This window comes from Protopterus annectens, chromosome 17.part0 (genome assembly GCF_019279795.1).
Source record: "Protopterus annectens isolate FY-2018-M chromosome 17.part0, PAN1.0, whole genome shotgun sequence".
Classification (NCBI taxonomy): Eukaryota; Metazoa; Chordata; order Ceratodontiformes; family Protopteridae; genus Protopterus; species Protopterus annectens.
In genome coordinates, this window is record NC_056751.1 from 179,431,044 (window position 1) to 179,446,765 (window position 15,722).

The 15,722-nt window shown below is 40.6% G+C and overlaps 1 protein-coding gene across 1 annotated transcript in view; it reads right to left on the reverse strand.

Annotated features, from left to right (window-relative positions):
* Positions 1–1,400: 1,400 nt before the first annotated feature.
* Positions 1,401–15,722, reverse strand: part of LOC122791680 (fructose-1,6-bisphosphatase 1-like) — a 221,932-nt gene continuing 207,610 nt past the window's right edge. The window contains exon 7 of the mRNA XM_044059528.1: positions 1,401–1,857. Coding sequence (XP_043915463.1) covers positions 1,666–1,857 — 192 coding nt within the window. The 3' untranslated portion in view covers positions 1,401–1,665. The remainder of the gene's footprint in view (positions 1,858–15,722) is intronic.

The window sequence follows — 15,722 nt, forward strand, 5'->3', positions numbered from 1 at the left end:
TAGTGATGTTGTATCCCTTTAAAGGTGAATTAAGGGAAGTGATGTCATGGATGTAAGAGTTTAAAGGTCAAGGTGGCCATTTTGTAACTTGGTGTAGATACATTTAACTATTTCTGAAGAAGTTGGTCTTGGGACTGACGAAAAGCTATATTTTTAAGGCTTAAATAAATCGGTGGCTTTTTACAGAGACTTTTATTTGACTTCGACTATTTGGATTATTATCTGGCTGACAGACTTGCTGCATTGTATTTTGGTTCGTTTCTAGGATTCCTTTTGGGAGCTTCCAGGCCGTCTGTTTCTTTTTGTGTGGTTTAGATTCTTGAAGGTCTCAGATCCTCTAAGCCCTAGCTCAAATGCAGGATCTTCACTCACTCCTGGTGGGAAGAACTATGGAGACAGCTTCTGTCATGCCAATGACCAGAAGGATCAAAGGAGATCTGTTGCACAATTTGTTTTGTCTCTGAGAATGGACCTTGCACAAATGCTCTTAGTACTCCTGTGATCAAATTGCTGATCAAAAGCAGCAGAATCTGAACAGAATTCAACACTTACTTTTGTGTGTGTGAGTGATTTGCTGCAATGGTGATCCCCTAAACTGAACAGTGAAATCCTTCACAAGACCTAGCTGGGTGAAGACCTTGACAGCACTTTAACTTGCCTACTGCACATTACGGTATCATTCTGGTGTATTTTTCAACATTTTGCATCAATGTTTAGATTAACTTCATTAGATCCATAATATATATATATATACATATATATATATATATATATAGAGAGAGAGAGAGAGAAAGAGAGACACATAAATAGGCATGCACGTACACACACAGGCACATGCACACGTTGATATATATGTGTGTGAGAGAGAGTGCATGTGTGTGTGTGTGTGTGTGTGTGTGTGTGTGTGTGTGTGTGTGTGTGTGTGTGTGTGTGTGTGTGTGTGTGTGTGCCTGTGTATGTGTGTGTATATATATATATATATATATATATATATATATATATATATATATATATATATATATATACTTTAGATCCAGTTCTTTGCAAAAAAGGGTTGATATGCAGTAGAAAAGACCTTCTCTTAAATGGATACGGATGACCACAGAGCTGCAGTCTTGGGACATATGTGATTACAAAAGCTACTAAGCTCTCCTACTATCTAATGATGCAAGTACTCAAAAAAGTTTTTGTTGGATGAATAATCACAAAGAACAGTCATTTATGCTTAGCAGTGAAAACAGCATTATAGCACAGCCTGACAAGAACCATGAATAAACAATCTCTGGAAAAGGCAGACTGGATTACATATTAGCTGGCATAAGAAGCTCTACATAATGGCACCTGTAATAGAAAAGGCTCACAAGTACAGATTCCTGTAAGTAGAATAAAATAAGACAGAATGAACAGCAAAAATACAGTATATGTTTATTTTAGACCCTTCAAGACCATATCTTAAAAAGAGTAAAATTACAGTTAAAAGAATTTAACCATGTGCAAGTCATTACAGCTGGTCCTTTATCTGGTTCCTCTCTTCTACTCATTTATGCCAATAGGACCTTTGAAGACAGATTTGTACCATTCAAATTGCCAAAATACAATCTTTGGTCCAACAGCAGAATGTTCTTTGGTCCTGTTTAAGCTAAGCCCTGTTATCTGCTACATACTTCACTTTGCAAAGTGTTTTTTGAAAATGTCTATGTATTCCTGGACATCAACTGGAGAGCCCAGAACTACAGGCACCCTCTGGTGGATATTGGTAGGTTCAATGTCTAGCACCGCCTGTGTTCCTGTGGTTGCCATGCCTCCAGCTCGCTCCATAATGTATGCCATAGGGTTGCATTCATACAGAAGTCTAAGCTGCAAAAGAAAAACATCACAGAGTTTTATTATCAGTAATTGCAAAGTTAAAATGGATACACTGAAAATTGTTAACCATGGAAGTAAAAGCATCATTTCAGTTTTACTATCAGTAGCTACAAAGTTAAAATGGATACAGTAAATTTGTAAACTTAGAAATAAATAAAAAAATGAGTTATATAGAACAATGGATTATTAGTATTAATTAATGGAGTTACACTCTGGTAAAATGACCTGCTCAGAACAATGTAATATACCAGTGGGAAAATACAAATTAAATGTAGGTGTAAAAATGTAATAAAGCTGATCACCATATAATGTATTTCTGACATCTTAGAGAGTATATTATATATGTTGTCTACCTCTGACATATATCAAACTTTAAATTATTATAATTAAAAAAGAAAGGTAGTGGGAAATGTAATTGTCTTAACATGTTTACCTCTCTAACAACAGGAGGTTTCTGTATTCTGTTTATGGTAAACAACACACTATTACAGACAATAAAGTACCTCCAGTCTCTCATAATATGACACCACCAAGAGTCAAACACTCTCTTCATAATGGAAAGTTAATACAGGCTATAATCAGTTTCATAGTGTGCAGGACAGTCCAACCAGAAGTAATGAAGATTTAACAGCATACGTACAAGGAAGTCTGATCCCAGGGAAAATAAGAGTGCTAAACTATTTAATTCATTCACAAATGTGTCAGTTTCTGGCATCCTGCCTTTTGTTACTGAATGTAAACTAGTATTTAAAGAAACCTTTTTCCACTGTTTCTAAATAAGAAGTATCAAAAAGTACTGAAAAATATCAGCAAACAGAAAGTGACAGCTGAACATAAAGTACCCAGGGACAGCCTTAGCTGAAATGGCGCCCTAGGCAAAGTATTGCTGTGGTGCCCCTTAAGCCCCGCCCACACCATAGTCAAGGAACACCCCCATTTGAGCCAAGCCCACAGGCATAAATGAGCTTATTAATGACAAACACACTGCTATAAAGGTAAGTTGTCATCAGTTTTTATATAAACCAGTGCATATGAAATACTCAGTGCTGTGAGATACAATGAACATTCACTCAGAGTGCTACAAATAGAAAACAAATTCACCTGTTTTGATATATTTTATAAAGTCACACAGTAGAAATATGAAATCTTCTACCCCATGTTTACAAAGTTCACTGCTAATGCTGTACTTTAGGTCTCCAACATCACTCAGACCCACAGATACATAGTGCTATTCCTCTGCTATGGCAAGAATGCCAAGTAAATTCAATTATTTTTTCATTTATGTTTTAATCAATAGGTATTTTTAACTTCAGCAGCATGTGATCTATGAAACTTACCACCACTACCAAATACCTTTTCAGGTAACTGCACTGATTAACTTCCCTAGAAAATTTCAAAAGGAAAATTACAACTAAATAGCCAGGAACTGTGGTGTACAAATATCACACACTTAGTAAATATAGCATGTGTACAACAAGTCTACATCAAAAACAATCAGTGACGTCATTCTCAAAGCAGAGCAGAATCTCAACAGCTTGTTACAAAATTTCTGAGTGTTAGCAACTCAACAAAAACCGAAAACGGTGCAGTGTGAGAAAACAGACTCAAACCATAAAAATAACAAAAAACTGCACTGTAACTCTACGATACTAGAAGTACAAGTCTGAATTCAAAATGCAGTTCAGGGAGCGTTAAGAAACTCAACTTTGGCAATACTGACTGACTGCATTCTTTGAGTGATATCTCAGTGGCACACAACAGCATTTTGAACAAATTAAAACTCAAGTGTATGCATGCAGCTTAATTATCTTTTAGCAAAAAGGAGACCCTAACATAATATTTAAAACATATGGAGAAAGTTGGTACCTGAACCTTTAGTTTTATTAGTTCTTTTGTTACCTAGCAAGATTCACGAGGTACAGTTGAGAAGCATCCACACTATAGATTACCTTGTGAGCCTTGCCAGGTAACAAAACAACTAATAAAAATAAAAGCAATTACTGACTGCCTGCAGATGTTCTCTTCAGTGATAACTCATCCAATTCTGTGCACAACAGCATTCTGAACACATTAAAACTCAAATGCATGCCTGCAGCATGCTACTTTATTTTCTGGCTAGCATAACTTTATCTTTTGGTAAAAAGGAGATTTTTCCCGACCTGAACACAGCATTTAAAAGAAAAACAACTGCAGAAACCTGGTACCTGAACCTTTATTTTTATTAGCTCTTTACCTGGCAAGATTCATGAGGGACAGTTGTTGAGAAATATCCACACTATAGATTACCTTGAGAGTCTTGCCAGGTAACAAAAGAACTAATAAAAATAACAGCAATTACAAACTGCCTGCAGATCTTCTCTTCAATACCTCATGGACACAGTACAGCAGCATTTTGAAAAAAAAACTGAACTGCATGCATGCAGTTGCAAACTGTTAGGTTCACTTTTACATCTTTCCTTATTTGTGTAGAGTACCCTTTCAGCCCCACACCCCTCAAATCCCTCACTCTCAGCTTTCTTGTTTCATGAACACCCACATAGTGTGACATTTTTAGTACCACCATTTCATTTCAGATGAGGATCATAAAATTGGCACCACCTACTCTGGAGACTACATCCAGCTTTACAAAAGACTGCCATCATTTCTGTGTACATGCACACACAGAACCAGTGGCTGAAAACAGCAACACTAGCATTATTTTTTCAAATGTATGGCTCAGTGACTGGGATTATCCCATCCAATAACAATATAGTGTCTTGCTTTTGTATATTTTAATCATGGTAAATGACAGTAACTAAATAAACTAGCTGGAAAACCAGATCCAATGGAACCAATCAGAAAAAAGTGTCTCGAAAACACAGAATGTCATTTGTTATATACTGACAAAAGCGCTAAATAAACCTATTTTGGAGGAGACACTTTTTTTGTGACTGGTTCCATTGGATCTGGTTTTCCGGTTAGTCTGTTTTGATTCCTGGGTTTTCTATTGACTAAATGCATTGCACAAAGCCATTAGTCTATCCTTTAAGGAATCACTAAAAATCTAAAATCTTAAACTTATTTGGGGAGTTACGTTACCTGCAGCATGTTCAGTACTTGCAATAGTAAACACGGAAAATAAAACAACTAAAATACCTCGGCTACAAACTGATGCCAACATCAGTGAAAAGAAAACAAGTAAAATACCGCAGCTACAAACTGACACCAACATCACTGCATGCAAAGAATCGTATTAAGAAGATATTTCCAATTTGCCCTGTATGTGGAACACTGTCTTACTTTTATGTGCAAGTGCATGTTGATGTACCCTGGGAGCATGAACGTTATTTTCTCTTTTTCTGATTAATTAATTATCTCTTACAAAGATTTCCCAGACTCTAACATAAGCGTGCTGCCTGCCTGAGCAAATATATAATATGATCTAATCCATCCAACTTACCTTAAGGCAATCAAAAGCAATGAAGCAGGCAGGCACAAAACATACCCCCCAAAATCGCTGTTTGTGTAGCCCGCATGGTCAGGAGAACCAGGCCGACGATGATTCAAGCACGTCCATCCAGAGATTGTTTCAGGAAGTAATGAAAGCCAATAGATGTGCCCGCCTCTATCTCGTTAATGAAGAAAGGAATGAGAGACGGGCGTGATCTGAGCTATATACTGTCGACTGGAGCAGTAGCGTCAGTGGTACGAAAGCATCACAAGAATAGCCATTGAGACTGTCACTCATCATACAGATGCGGCGAGGGGATGGAAGAACACAGTAGGGGGCCATGCTATTTGCTGTAGAACCGTGCTTTAGACTATGGAAGTGGAGGAGGGCGCAGATACTACAATATGGGCGTGGGCGGTGAAACTGAAAAGTGAAGAAGTAGTAAAGAACCTAAGTTAAGTCAGTCAATTTGCGCCCTTTATGAGGCCAGAATGTACGGTGCCCTAGGCGGTTGTCTAGTTCGCCTATGCCTAAAGCCAATCATGAAACTGCCTCATTGAAAATGAAAAGCACACTTTGATACACAAAATATTGTGGGGTGTGGTATTTAGAAGCATTTTTGTCTTAAGGTTGAAATCCAAAGCAAGACACCAAGAAATACAACTCAGTGGCATAATTATAGCCTGAACTCATCTGTTCTGAGGCAAAGTCCCATAAGAAGAGAGCAACACTTCATATCCCACTAGCAATATTTTCTGACCATAATATCAAATTTCAAAATAACAGTGGATATGGAACAGAACAAATCAGGGTCACCCCTTTCAATAATCTAGCTTTGCAAAGAGCCATACAGTCAAAATTTATCAGTGGTGTGGAACATTCTGAGACAGTTTCAAGTCCTTTCAGGAAACAAAATTAATAAAACGAAGGCAATAGCTGTAATCTATGTACCTACACACATAGTGGTTCAGCAATACCCATATTTATGGGAACATGATAAAATGAAGTACTTAGGAGTATAGATTAAAAAGCATTCTGTTCTGGCATCTAAGGATATGTCAGAACAGATTAAATAAAAGATAATACAAAAACTGAGAAATTGGAAGCTCTGTTTTATGGCTCTGGATAGCAAGATACAGGCAGTGAAAATGTTTTAGTGCCTTTAGTTTTATACATAGGTCAGGCACATTTTTTATCAACAACAGGAGAAGTTGTGGATAGCAATTAATAACGAGTTGAAGGATTTTATCTAGAAGAGGAAGTGAGAAAGAGTCAAATGGGATAAGCTGAACCTTCCAGTAAAAGAAGGTGGTTTGGGATTACTTGATTTGAAAGGGTATTTCAGAGCTACACAGTTAAGGCTCCTATGCATAGCACAAGCAGAAAGCTATATTTCAAAGTGAAAAGGGATGATGATGAAATAGGGCGGAAGCTCAAGAAACAAGGAGAAACTGGCATTCTGGAGGGTCTGTATTAGCTAGTCGAAGGGCCAAAACAACGAATGCTCTTTCATCGACTGCTAGTATTTGAAAACACACAAAGTCGAACATACAGAACAGCGACTTTTTTTCCCAGGGGAAAAAAATCGTTGCTCCAAAAAAAACAAAACAAACAAAAAAAAAAAATCCACAAACAAAATAAACTGGGGGGCTTTTCCAGCTGGTCGACATTGTCTGTTTTTGCGTATTAGCAGTCGATGAAAGAGCATTTGCTCTTTTGACACTTCAACTAGCTAATATAGACCCCATTTTGGATACAGATCCTTAAGAAAAATGACAATAACCATATAAAATATTATATTCATAAAATAACTGAAAGTGTTCTAAGAACTAAACCAACACAAGAATGGAGAAAAGACACTCTGCTAATAGGGATGACTGCAATTATAGATTTAGAAAACAGGCAAGAGGGGACTTGAATTTACAGGAGAAAACTGGCAAAGGAACTAATATATTGGGAGAAAATAATTAGAGAGGGAAAGGTAAAAGAATGGGAAAAGGCCAAAAGTGTATTTGGACTCAGGCTAGAGATTGCCTTCCCTATCAAGGACTGATATCAGGGTATAGGCAAAGAGATAAAATAGGGGGATCCTAAAACAAAAGAACAACACTGGTAGAGTTTACAGTAGACTCTAGAACAGAAGCTGCTGTTAAAAAACGATAATTAGTATGGCATATAAAATATTGCATGATAACTACTGCAGTCAATCAGAGGAGGTTAGAAAGGATTGGGAAGAGAGAGAATGGATAAGCAATTCACAAAGAAATATTGTGAGGATATATGTATGACTCTCAAATGTGCAACAAAGTCTAGAAGATTTAGGTCTTTGTTTGAAAGTGTTTGCTTGGGTATTTTTATACCCTAAGCCTACTCTAAATAAATTTTCCTCTGGTAGAATGCACATGTTGAAGGTGTGCTGGGGAAGAAAGAGGTAATTGGGAACATATAACTTGGGAGTGTAATGATTTTGTAGATTTTAAAAATTCCCAGCAGACTACTCTGTCAAAAATACTACGTGATCAAACTAGTATAACTAAGGAAATTATTTTTTGAGCTGTGATACAGAATCTGAATTGCCTAGACATAGTAAGATCTTGTTGAGTTTAATTCTGGTGGCTGCCAAAAAAGCAATTACTAGAAAATGGGAATCAAAGTCTAAAACAACTGTACTAGAAGTAGTAACTATAGTAACAAAGATAAAAAAAATGGAAGTGGTATCCTTAGAAAAGAGTAGCAGCAAATTACATAGAAAAAAATGGGAATTGTGGGAACAATACATGCAAAATGTTTTGTATGAGAAATCAGGTTTAAGGGAAGGCAGGAAATGAATGAGCTGTGTAATGTTTGACCTGCAATGACTATATCAATTATAAGTGATATATAATGTTTGCAACTGAAAATGTTTCAATATGGTTTGTTTTCATTTATATAAATGTATGTTTGCCTGTCATAAGTGGTGATTCAACAAAGATGTTTTTAGTTTAAAAAATATATCCAGCGACATGCTTTGTCTATTGCCGGGTCAATGTGTCACATTGAAAAACTATATAAAATAAACTAAAAAAAATGTAGAAAATTGGTTCACTCACATATAACCAAGGAGGAAGACTAACTCAAGGATTTAGGAGGTCAAACAGTGTGGGAGCCTAAGCTGGTAGGCCTATCCAGGATTGCTACACCGAGCAGATAGACAATTTTCCTTCCTCAGAAGGAGAATGTTGGGGGTCGCTTCTGCAGCAACATGTTCTGATGCAGGCCTGAGGACAGCTTCACATGCCAAAAGTCAAGCCCTGAAGGTGATGTGCTACTACAGCAAACCTGCTGGACTTGCAGAGTGAATGTTAGCATGTATTTTGTAGGCAAAGGCAAGCACTTGAGTGCATAATGCTGCATGTCACACTCGCAGGAGTGGAATGTAAGGCAGAATGAATTCTCAAAAATGCCTACAGGATGATGATCATGGTTTCTCTACGGTAAAAAGGAGATTGGAGATGCTTGATGGTTGTGAGGACCAGGCAACAAAAATGTCATAAAAAGTGAGTTAGTAATTACAACGGTCACTCAGAAGGATGATTGGAATATATAGAGAGGAAAGATTAGAAATGTATATACTGCTGTATGTCTGTTATTGACATTTGCAGGAGTTGTGTCTGAAAATAGTCTGGTGTTTAGGACCAGTTCATTGACTCATTTTGTAAAGGAAATAAACAGTTAAACCTTCAGTTACTCGCAATATTACGCAGGGTAGAATCAGTATTTTGGCTACCACTTCACATGCTGATGCTTTTAAACAGTACAAGGACAGAGACTTCACTAGCAGTGTTTATAATAAGCAAGCTACTACCTTATGAAATAAGAATATAAGCTTACAACTCTTTATTGTGTAATTTTGTCTTGTTTTTTTCTTACTTCAGTAGTCACCCTGTTTTTGATCCTTAATACACACAAAGGGCAAATGCATTTTTCTCATGGCTGATCTTTAGTTAATTAAACGCAGAATTTATGTTTTTTGAAATCAGATTAAGGTTCAAAGTCAAATAATAACACTAGTGATTAGTAAAGCACAGAAGAACAAGAACATCCTGCTTTTTGTACAATCATCGGAAACTTCCTGCATGATCTCTTGTTTTACTGATGTCCTAGGGATACTACTTATCAATGAAAGCACTCACTGTAACAATATGTAAAACAGCCTAAAAGTGTATACCCAGTCTGATAATTAAGCACATTGGATGGATTAATGCATCTATTTTATCATAAGCATCACTGATGAGAGAAGACATTTCAAAAGTTATTTTGCAGATAAACTTTTATTTTTCTTTCCTGGTGAACTCCCATTTGGAAAATATAGGTTTAAGGATTATTTTCTCTTACAGATAACCACTATTAATGTAATTTCTCTGTCAGTGGAAATTCAAGATTGATTCCAACAGTTAATGGCACAATATGACCAAACACTGTCTTGGCACTGTGTGTGTGTGTGATGTGTGTGTGTGTGTGTGTGTGTGTGTGTGTGTGTGTGTGTGTGTGTGTGTGTGTGTGTGTGTGTGTGTGTGTGTGTGTGTGTTTTCTGATTTTCCAGCATTCTTACCATTACACTATATACGTTTCACTGTCACATGCTGTTTTACATAGACAGAAAATGGCCAACTCTTTATGTGGTCTCTTTTTCTTTACAGAGCCAAAGTATTCTAAATCTTCAAGCAACTGATGAAACCAATAGTATGGCAATGAAAAACATCAGGAGGAGGAACCCAAGGATAAAATATTAAGACGTAAGGTGGCGAAGTGACAGTATCTATTACAAAAAGAATTCCTGAAACTCCATCATTGTGGAAAGTAGCTCATATAACTGTTGGGTATTTTAAGCAAATATTTTAATAAATCCTATTAGAAAGACTCATAGTCAGTTACGGTAATCTTAGGTGGGGTGCTTGGGTTACATGACAGAAGCCATCACAACATTTCTTAAGTGGGGTGCTTCTCAACTCAAGTATTAACTGGTTTCAAGTCAAAAGTGCTTTACAGAACTACCCTGCCAACTGAGTTTGTATTTCTGGATACCGTATCAGCAGTATAATGCCTGCCGGATGTAAAGCATCAACCACTCATATATCTTCCATTGGGGACATTTCTCAAAAAGGCAACAAACAAACCATAGCTCTTACTTAACAGAGCTCTGAACATCGACATTAGACATTTCTGATTCTTTTCATTGCAGAAGATAGTGTAGTTTTTTTACACAATTAATCAAGTAGTATTGGCCACACTCTCATTCAAACTGCCCCTTGTAAAAAACAAAATGAAAGCTCAGAGTCCACAAAATGCTTTGGTCCTAGCCAAATGAATCACAGCTGTCTGTGGGCATCAACTGGAAACAAAACTCTTATCCCAATGTTTCAAATGGCTAAATATGACTAGAAGCTGTACTGATATCTTCCAAGTACTGCAGACCTCATGACTAGCTCTGAGTTACAACCATTTGATATGTACATTTGATTCCTTTGTGTATAAATGGTCTTTTGCCCAATGCAGCTTTAAGCCACCCCTTCATCCCTTCAGGGAGGTGTTGGTAATGAGGTCTTGAAAGTGACACTAAAAACTGAAAGACATTTCCCTGAATCTATGCTTGGGATGCAGCCATCACATTAAGTTTAATTTGCACTTCAGTACACAACTGATAGTTGGATCTATGCTCCTTCCTGCTACTACTGTGATCTCAGACACCACAAATTGGATACATATGAGGTTATGTTAGGAGAAATGTTGTGATGGCTCCTGCCATGTAACCCAAGAAATGATGTATCAGAAAGGATGTAGTGAGTGTTCAACAGCATGAGAAGAGTCACCAATCCTGACTTCCTGGTTCCTGACCGTGAGGCACCTGGCAATCCAAAGAGTTATGCAGGGGTGTATGTCCAATACAGTGAGTTAGTCAACTATACCTTAGTGGAGTACTGTATCGAATGCCTTAGTCAGGTCTAGGTACGTGGTATGCACCACTTTTCCCTCATCCAATGCCTCTGTAACCTTGTTATAGAAGTCCACCAGGTTTACTAGGCATGACCTTCCCTTGACAAAGCCAAACTGGGTTGGGTCCTATATCTGAAGTTCGCCTATGTCTTTGTTGATCATTTCCATGATAATGTGTGCCATGTCTTTGCATAGTGACTACTCAGAATAATAGTATGTAGTTTCTGGGGTCAACTGATGGTCGATCCTTGTGATGTGGGATAACTGTTGTAGTCCTCCATTCTTGTGGTGCACAGCCTGTTTTGAGGCTATAGTTGAAAAGTAACTCAAGTGGTCCTGCCAGTGTCAAAAACTTTTAGTTATGTACTTACCATAACTTTAGATGTTTGGGATCCATCTCGCCTACATTCTGTACTGATGGGTTCGGAGCCGATCCTCGGACGCTATACTATAGAGCGAAGTCTCTAATTGGCTGAGCTATTCTATATCCCAGGATGCACCACCACTACTTCCCCAGATCTTGTTTGTCCGCACACATGCACACAGTCATAGACAGTTGAAATAACATTGCCAGGTGTTTCAAGATGAAACGGCTAAACTGAACCGTCCGGTCTCTTCTGATCTCCAAGGCAGGGGGAAGGAGGGTGGGTATTAGGAATGTAGGTGAGATGGATCCCAAACATCTAAAGTTATGGTAAGTACATAACTAAAAGATGTTATGTGATCCTATCTCGCCTACATTCTGTACGGATGGGACAGCGTCCCTAGCACCTGATTCCTGGGTGGCTCACTGGAAAACACTCCTGAGAACTGTGGAACCGAAGGATGCTCGCCCCCGAGATGCCACATCCAATTTGTAATGAGAAATGAAGGTGTGAGGAGAAGACCAGGTAGCCGCAGCACAAATGTCACTAATGGCAAGCTTGGAATGAAAGGCTGTCGTAGCCATAGCCCTTGTAGAATGAGCTTTCACAGTGGTTGTAAGCTCTCTATTAGAAAGAAGATAAGTATGACTGATACAGTCTCTGATCCACTTGGCAATGGTGACCTTTGTGACGGCTTTGCCCAATTTATTGTCCGAAAAGGACACAAACAACTGATCTGTTTTCCGTGTTTGGTGCGTCCTAAGTAGAAACGCAACTGCCTGTGAACATCCAATGAATGGAAGATGTATTCCGCTCTGTCTGAGTAGTTTGGGAAGAAAACTGGGAGTTCCAATGACTGTTGAAGACAAAAACTAGAACAAACTTTGGGAACAAAGGATGGATTAGGCCTGAGGGATACTCTATCCTTGTGAAAAACCAGGTACGGCGGTTTGACACATAGGGCTTGAAGTTCCGAAACTCTTCTGGCTGATGTAATTGCCACCAAAAAAGCAGTCTTCCAAGAAAGAAATTTCAAGTCACAAGTTGCTGCCGGTTCAAGGGGAAGAGGTCAAAGCACCTAATACGAAATTAAGATCCCACGGTGGAGCGGGATGAGAAATCGGAGGTCGTAGCAGCCCAGCACCTTTCATTAAGGCTTTACACAACTTATTGCTCATCAAAGGTGGGTCTATACTTTCATGAAAATTAGAAATAGCTGCCAATTGAACCTTGATGGTAGAGACCGAAGAACCTTGATTGAATAAAGAAGCTAAAAATTTCAAAACTTCTGACACCGGGGCAGAAATGGGATCTAACCCCCGGATTTGGGCCCAAATGGCGAATCTCTTCCATTTGCTGTTATACATTTTTTTAGTCGAATTCTTGTGGGCCGAGGACAAGATATGTATGACTTCCGAGTCCAAAACCTGGTTAATGACTAATGTCGGAAGTGGAGGAGCCAAGCTGTTAACCTCAACGAGTGAAGGGACTGATGAAGCTGTCCCGACTGGTGGATCAAGAGGTCTGGAACCTGGTCCAGGAACCATGGACCGTCCAGTGCGTATTTCCGAAGAAAGGGTAGCCAGACTTGACGAGGCCAGTATGGGGCAACTAAAATCATCTTGCACTGCAAGTGAATCGCCTTCTGGATCACCCTGGGAAGAAGGGGAACCGGTGGAAAGGCGTAATGGGCGGTGGGCCAAGCTTGGACTAGGGCGTCCTTGGGAAACCCCGAACTGGGGTGAGAGAGAAGAACTGTAGACATTTCGTGTTGAGAGGAGTTGCAAAGAGGTCGCAACAAGGAGTTCCCCATCTTCTGAAGATCTGAGTTGTCACTCTGTCGCTCAGAGACCACTGGAGAGAATAGTTCTGCTCAGTCTGTCGGCTATCACATTGGATCTCCCCAGAATGTGTGTTGCTACCAAGCGTTGGTTGTAATCGCCCAATCCCATACTTTCATGGCCTCTCTGCAAAGGTAGGACCTGGTCCCTCCCTGCTTGTTCAGGTACCAGACTACTGACATGTTGTCGGACTGAACGGCAATCATGCCCTGGGGGAGGTAACTGTGTAGTGCTTGTAGCGATAGAAGCACCGCCCTCATTTCCAGTATGTTGATGTGGAGGAACTCGCCGGGTGCCACTTGCCTTGGACTGACCTGCCCAGGTAATGTCCCCCCCCACCCCGACTGGGAGGCGTCCGTAGTCAAAGTGGCCACTGAAGGTGGAGGAACGAAGGGTCGCCCCTGATCCAGGTTGGAGGAAAGAAGCCACCAACGGAGGTCCTGTTTGCACATCTCCATGATCATAATGAGGTGACTGAGAGGGAGATCCTGATACGACCACTGGACTGACAGGAGCCACTGGAGAATCCTCATATGCAATCTTGCTAAGGGAACTAGGAGAACGGTAGCCGACATGGAACCCAACAGTTGTAGGACCATCCTGGCTGGGGCTCGGCGTTTGAGGAGCAATGCTCAGACTTGAGATTGTAATATTTCTATCCTCTCTGTAGGAAGATAGACCCGCATTTGCTTTGAGTCTATCTCTACTCCGATAAATCGTATGCGCTGAGATGGCAGCAACACAGACTTTTCCCAATTGAAGGTGATTCCTATGAGTTGCCTAGAGATATAGTGGCTGCTAGGTTCTGTAAGAGTAGACGCCTGGAAGTGGCAGTTAGGAGCCAGTCGTCTAGGTATGGAAACACCTGGAATCCTAGACTTCTCAGGTGAGCAGTCACCACCGCCAAACATTTGGTGAACACTCTGGGGGCTGTGGTGAGACCAAAGGGCAGTGCGCGGAACTGGAAATGACTGTCTCCCAGGCTGAAGCGCAAGTGTCTCCTGGACGCCTGATCTATCAGGATATGATAATAGGCATCCTTGAGATCTATGGAGCACATCCAAACACCTTCCTCCAGCAACGGAAGAATGGATTGTAAGGTGACCATCCGGAACTTGGACTTCTTGACAGAAAGGTTGAGTTTGCTGAGATCCAAGATGGGCCTCATGTCCCCGGTCTTTTTTGGCACCAAAAAGAATCTTGAGTAAGTCCCTAATCCGGTCTGGTCTTTGGGGACCGGTTGGACGACTCCTTTTTGAAGCAGCTTTGAAATTTCGATGGCTGCGAGATCCCGTTGACTGGGTGGTAGGTCCGGGATTTTCCGCGATGGTGGGGGGGGCTGAGAAAAGGGGATGTTGTAACCTCCGGCAATGATTCGGAGCACCCATCGGTCCTGAGTGATATTCTCCCAGGCCTTTAGGTGCCTCGGCGACCCCGACTGGCTCCGGAGCGGCACAGTCGGGCAATCCTTCAGGGATGCTGGAAGGTTGAGGAGCCACGAAAGGACTCGCGGTCTCCAGTGTTGCGGGGGCCTCTGCAGCCTCTGGGACGGCGTCCTCCTGAAAAATTTCCCCCTCCTCTGCCTCTAGAAGGGGGATCATCCTGCTGTGAGGGGTAAGTCTTCTGTGATTTGTGGAACCACATTTTCTCCCCTCTTCTAGCCTTGGGATAAGGCCGGAAGGGAGTGGAAAACCGTGCCCCTACGGCAGTCAAAGTCTTACCCTCTTGTTCACAGCTGGTCAAGGTGTCCTTTACCTTGGGTCCAAACAAGGAGGACCCATCAAAGGGAGCGTCGGCAAAGGAAGACTTGAAGGCCTCCGCAAAATGACACAGGCGGAGCCAGGCTTGTCTCCGTCGAGCAACACCTGTACCTCGGCCGCATATGAAATGAGCCTCATGGACGAGTTCGATATTGATGATAGAGTAGCCAACTGAGAGCTAACCATCTGGGCCAACTGCTCAGGTAGGTTACCAGAGAGGGTATCTGAAAGTTCCTTGACCAGATCCCTCTGAAGTCTGGTGAAGTGCGTAAGGTAATTCAGAGACCTTAAGGTAAAGGCTGCTGAAGTAAGGGTGCGCTTCCCGTACCGATCCATACTCCTGGACTCTTTATTAGGAGGATGGATGGACGTCGAAGCCTCTGCCACATCTTGCTGGGTAGCAGATGCCACCACCAGGGCATCTACGGCCACACCTTTAGATAAGAATTCCTTTTCAGGGGGGGCTGACAGAAATTTATTCGGGCGA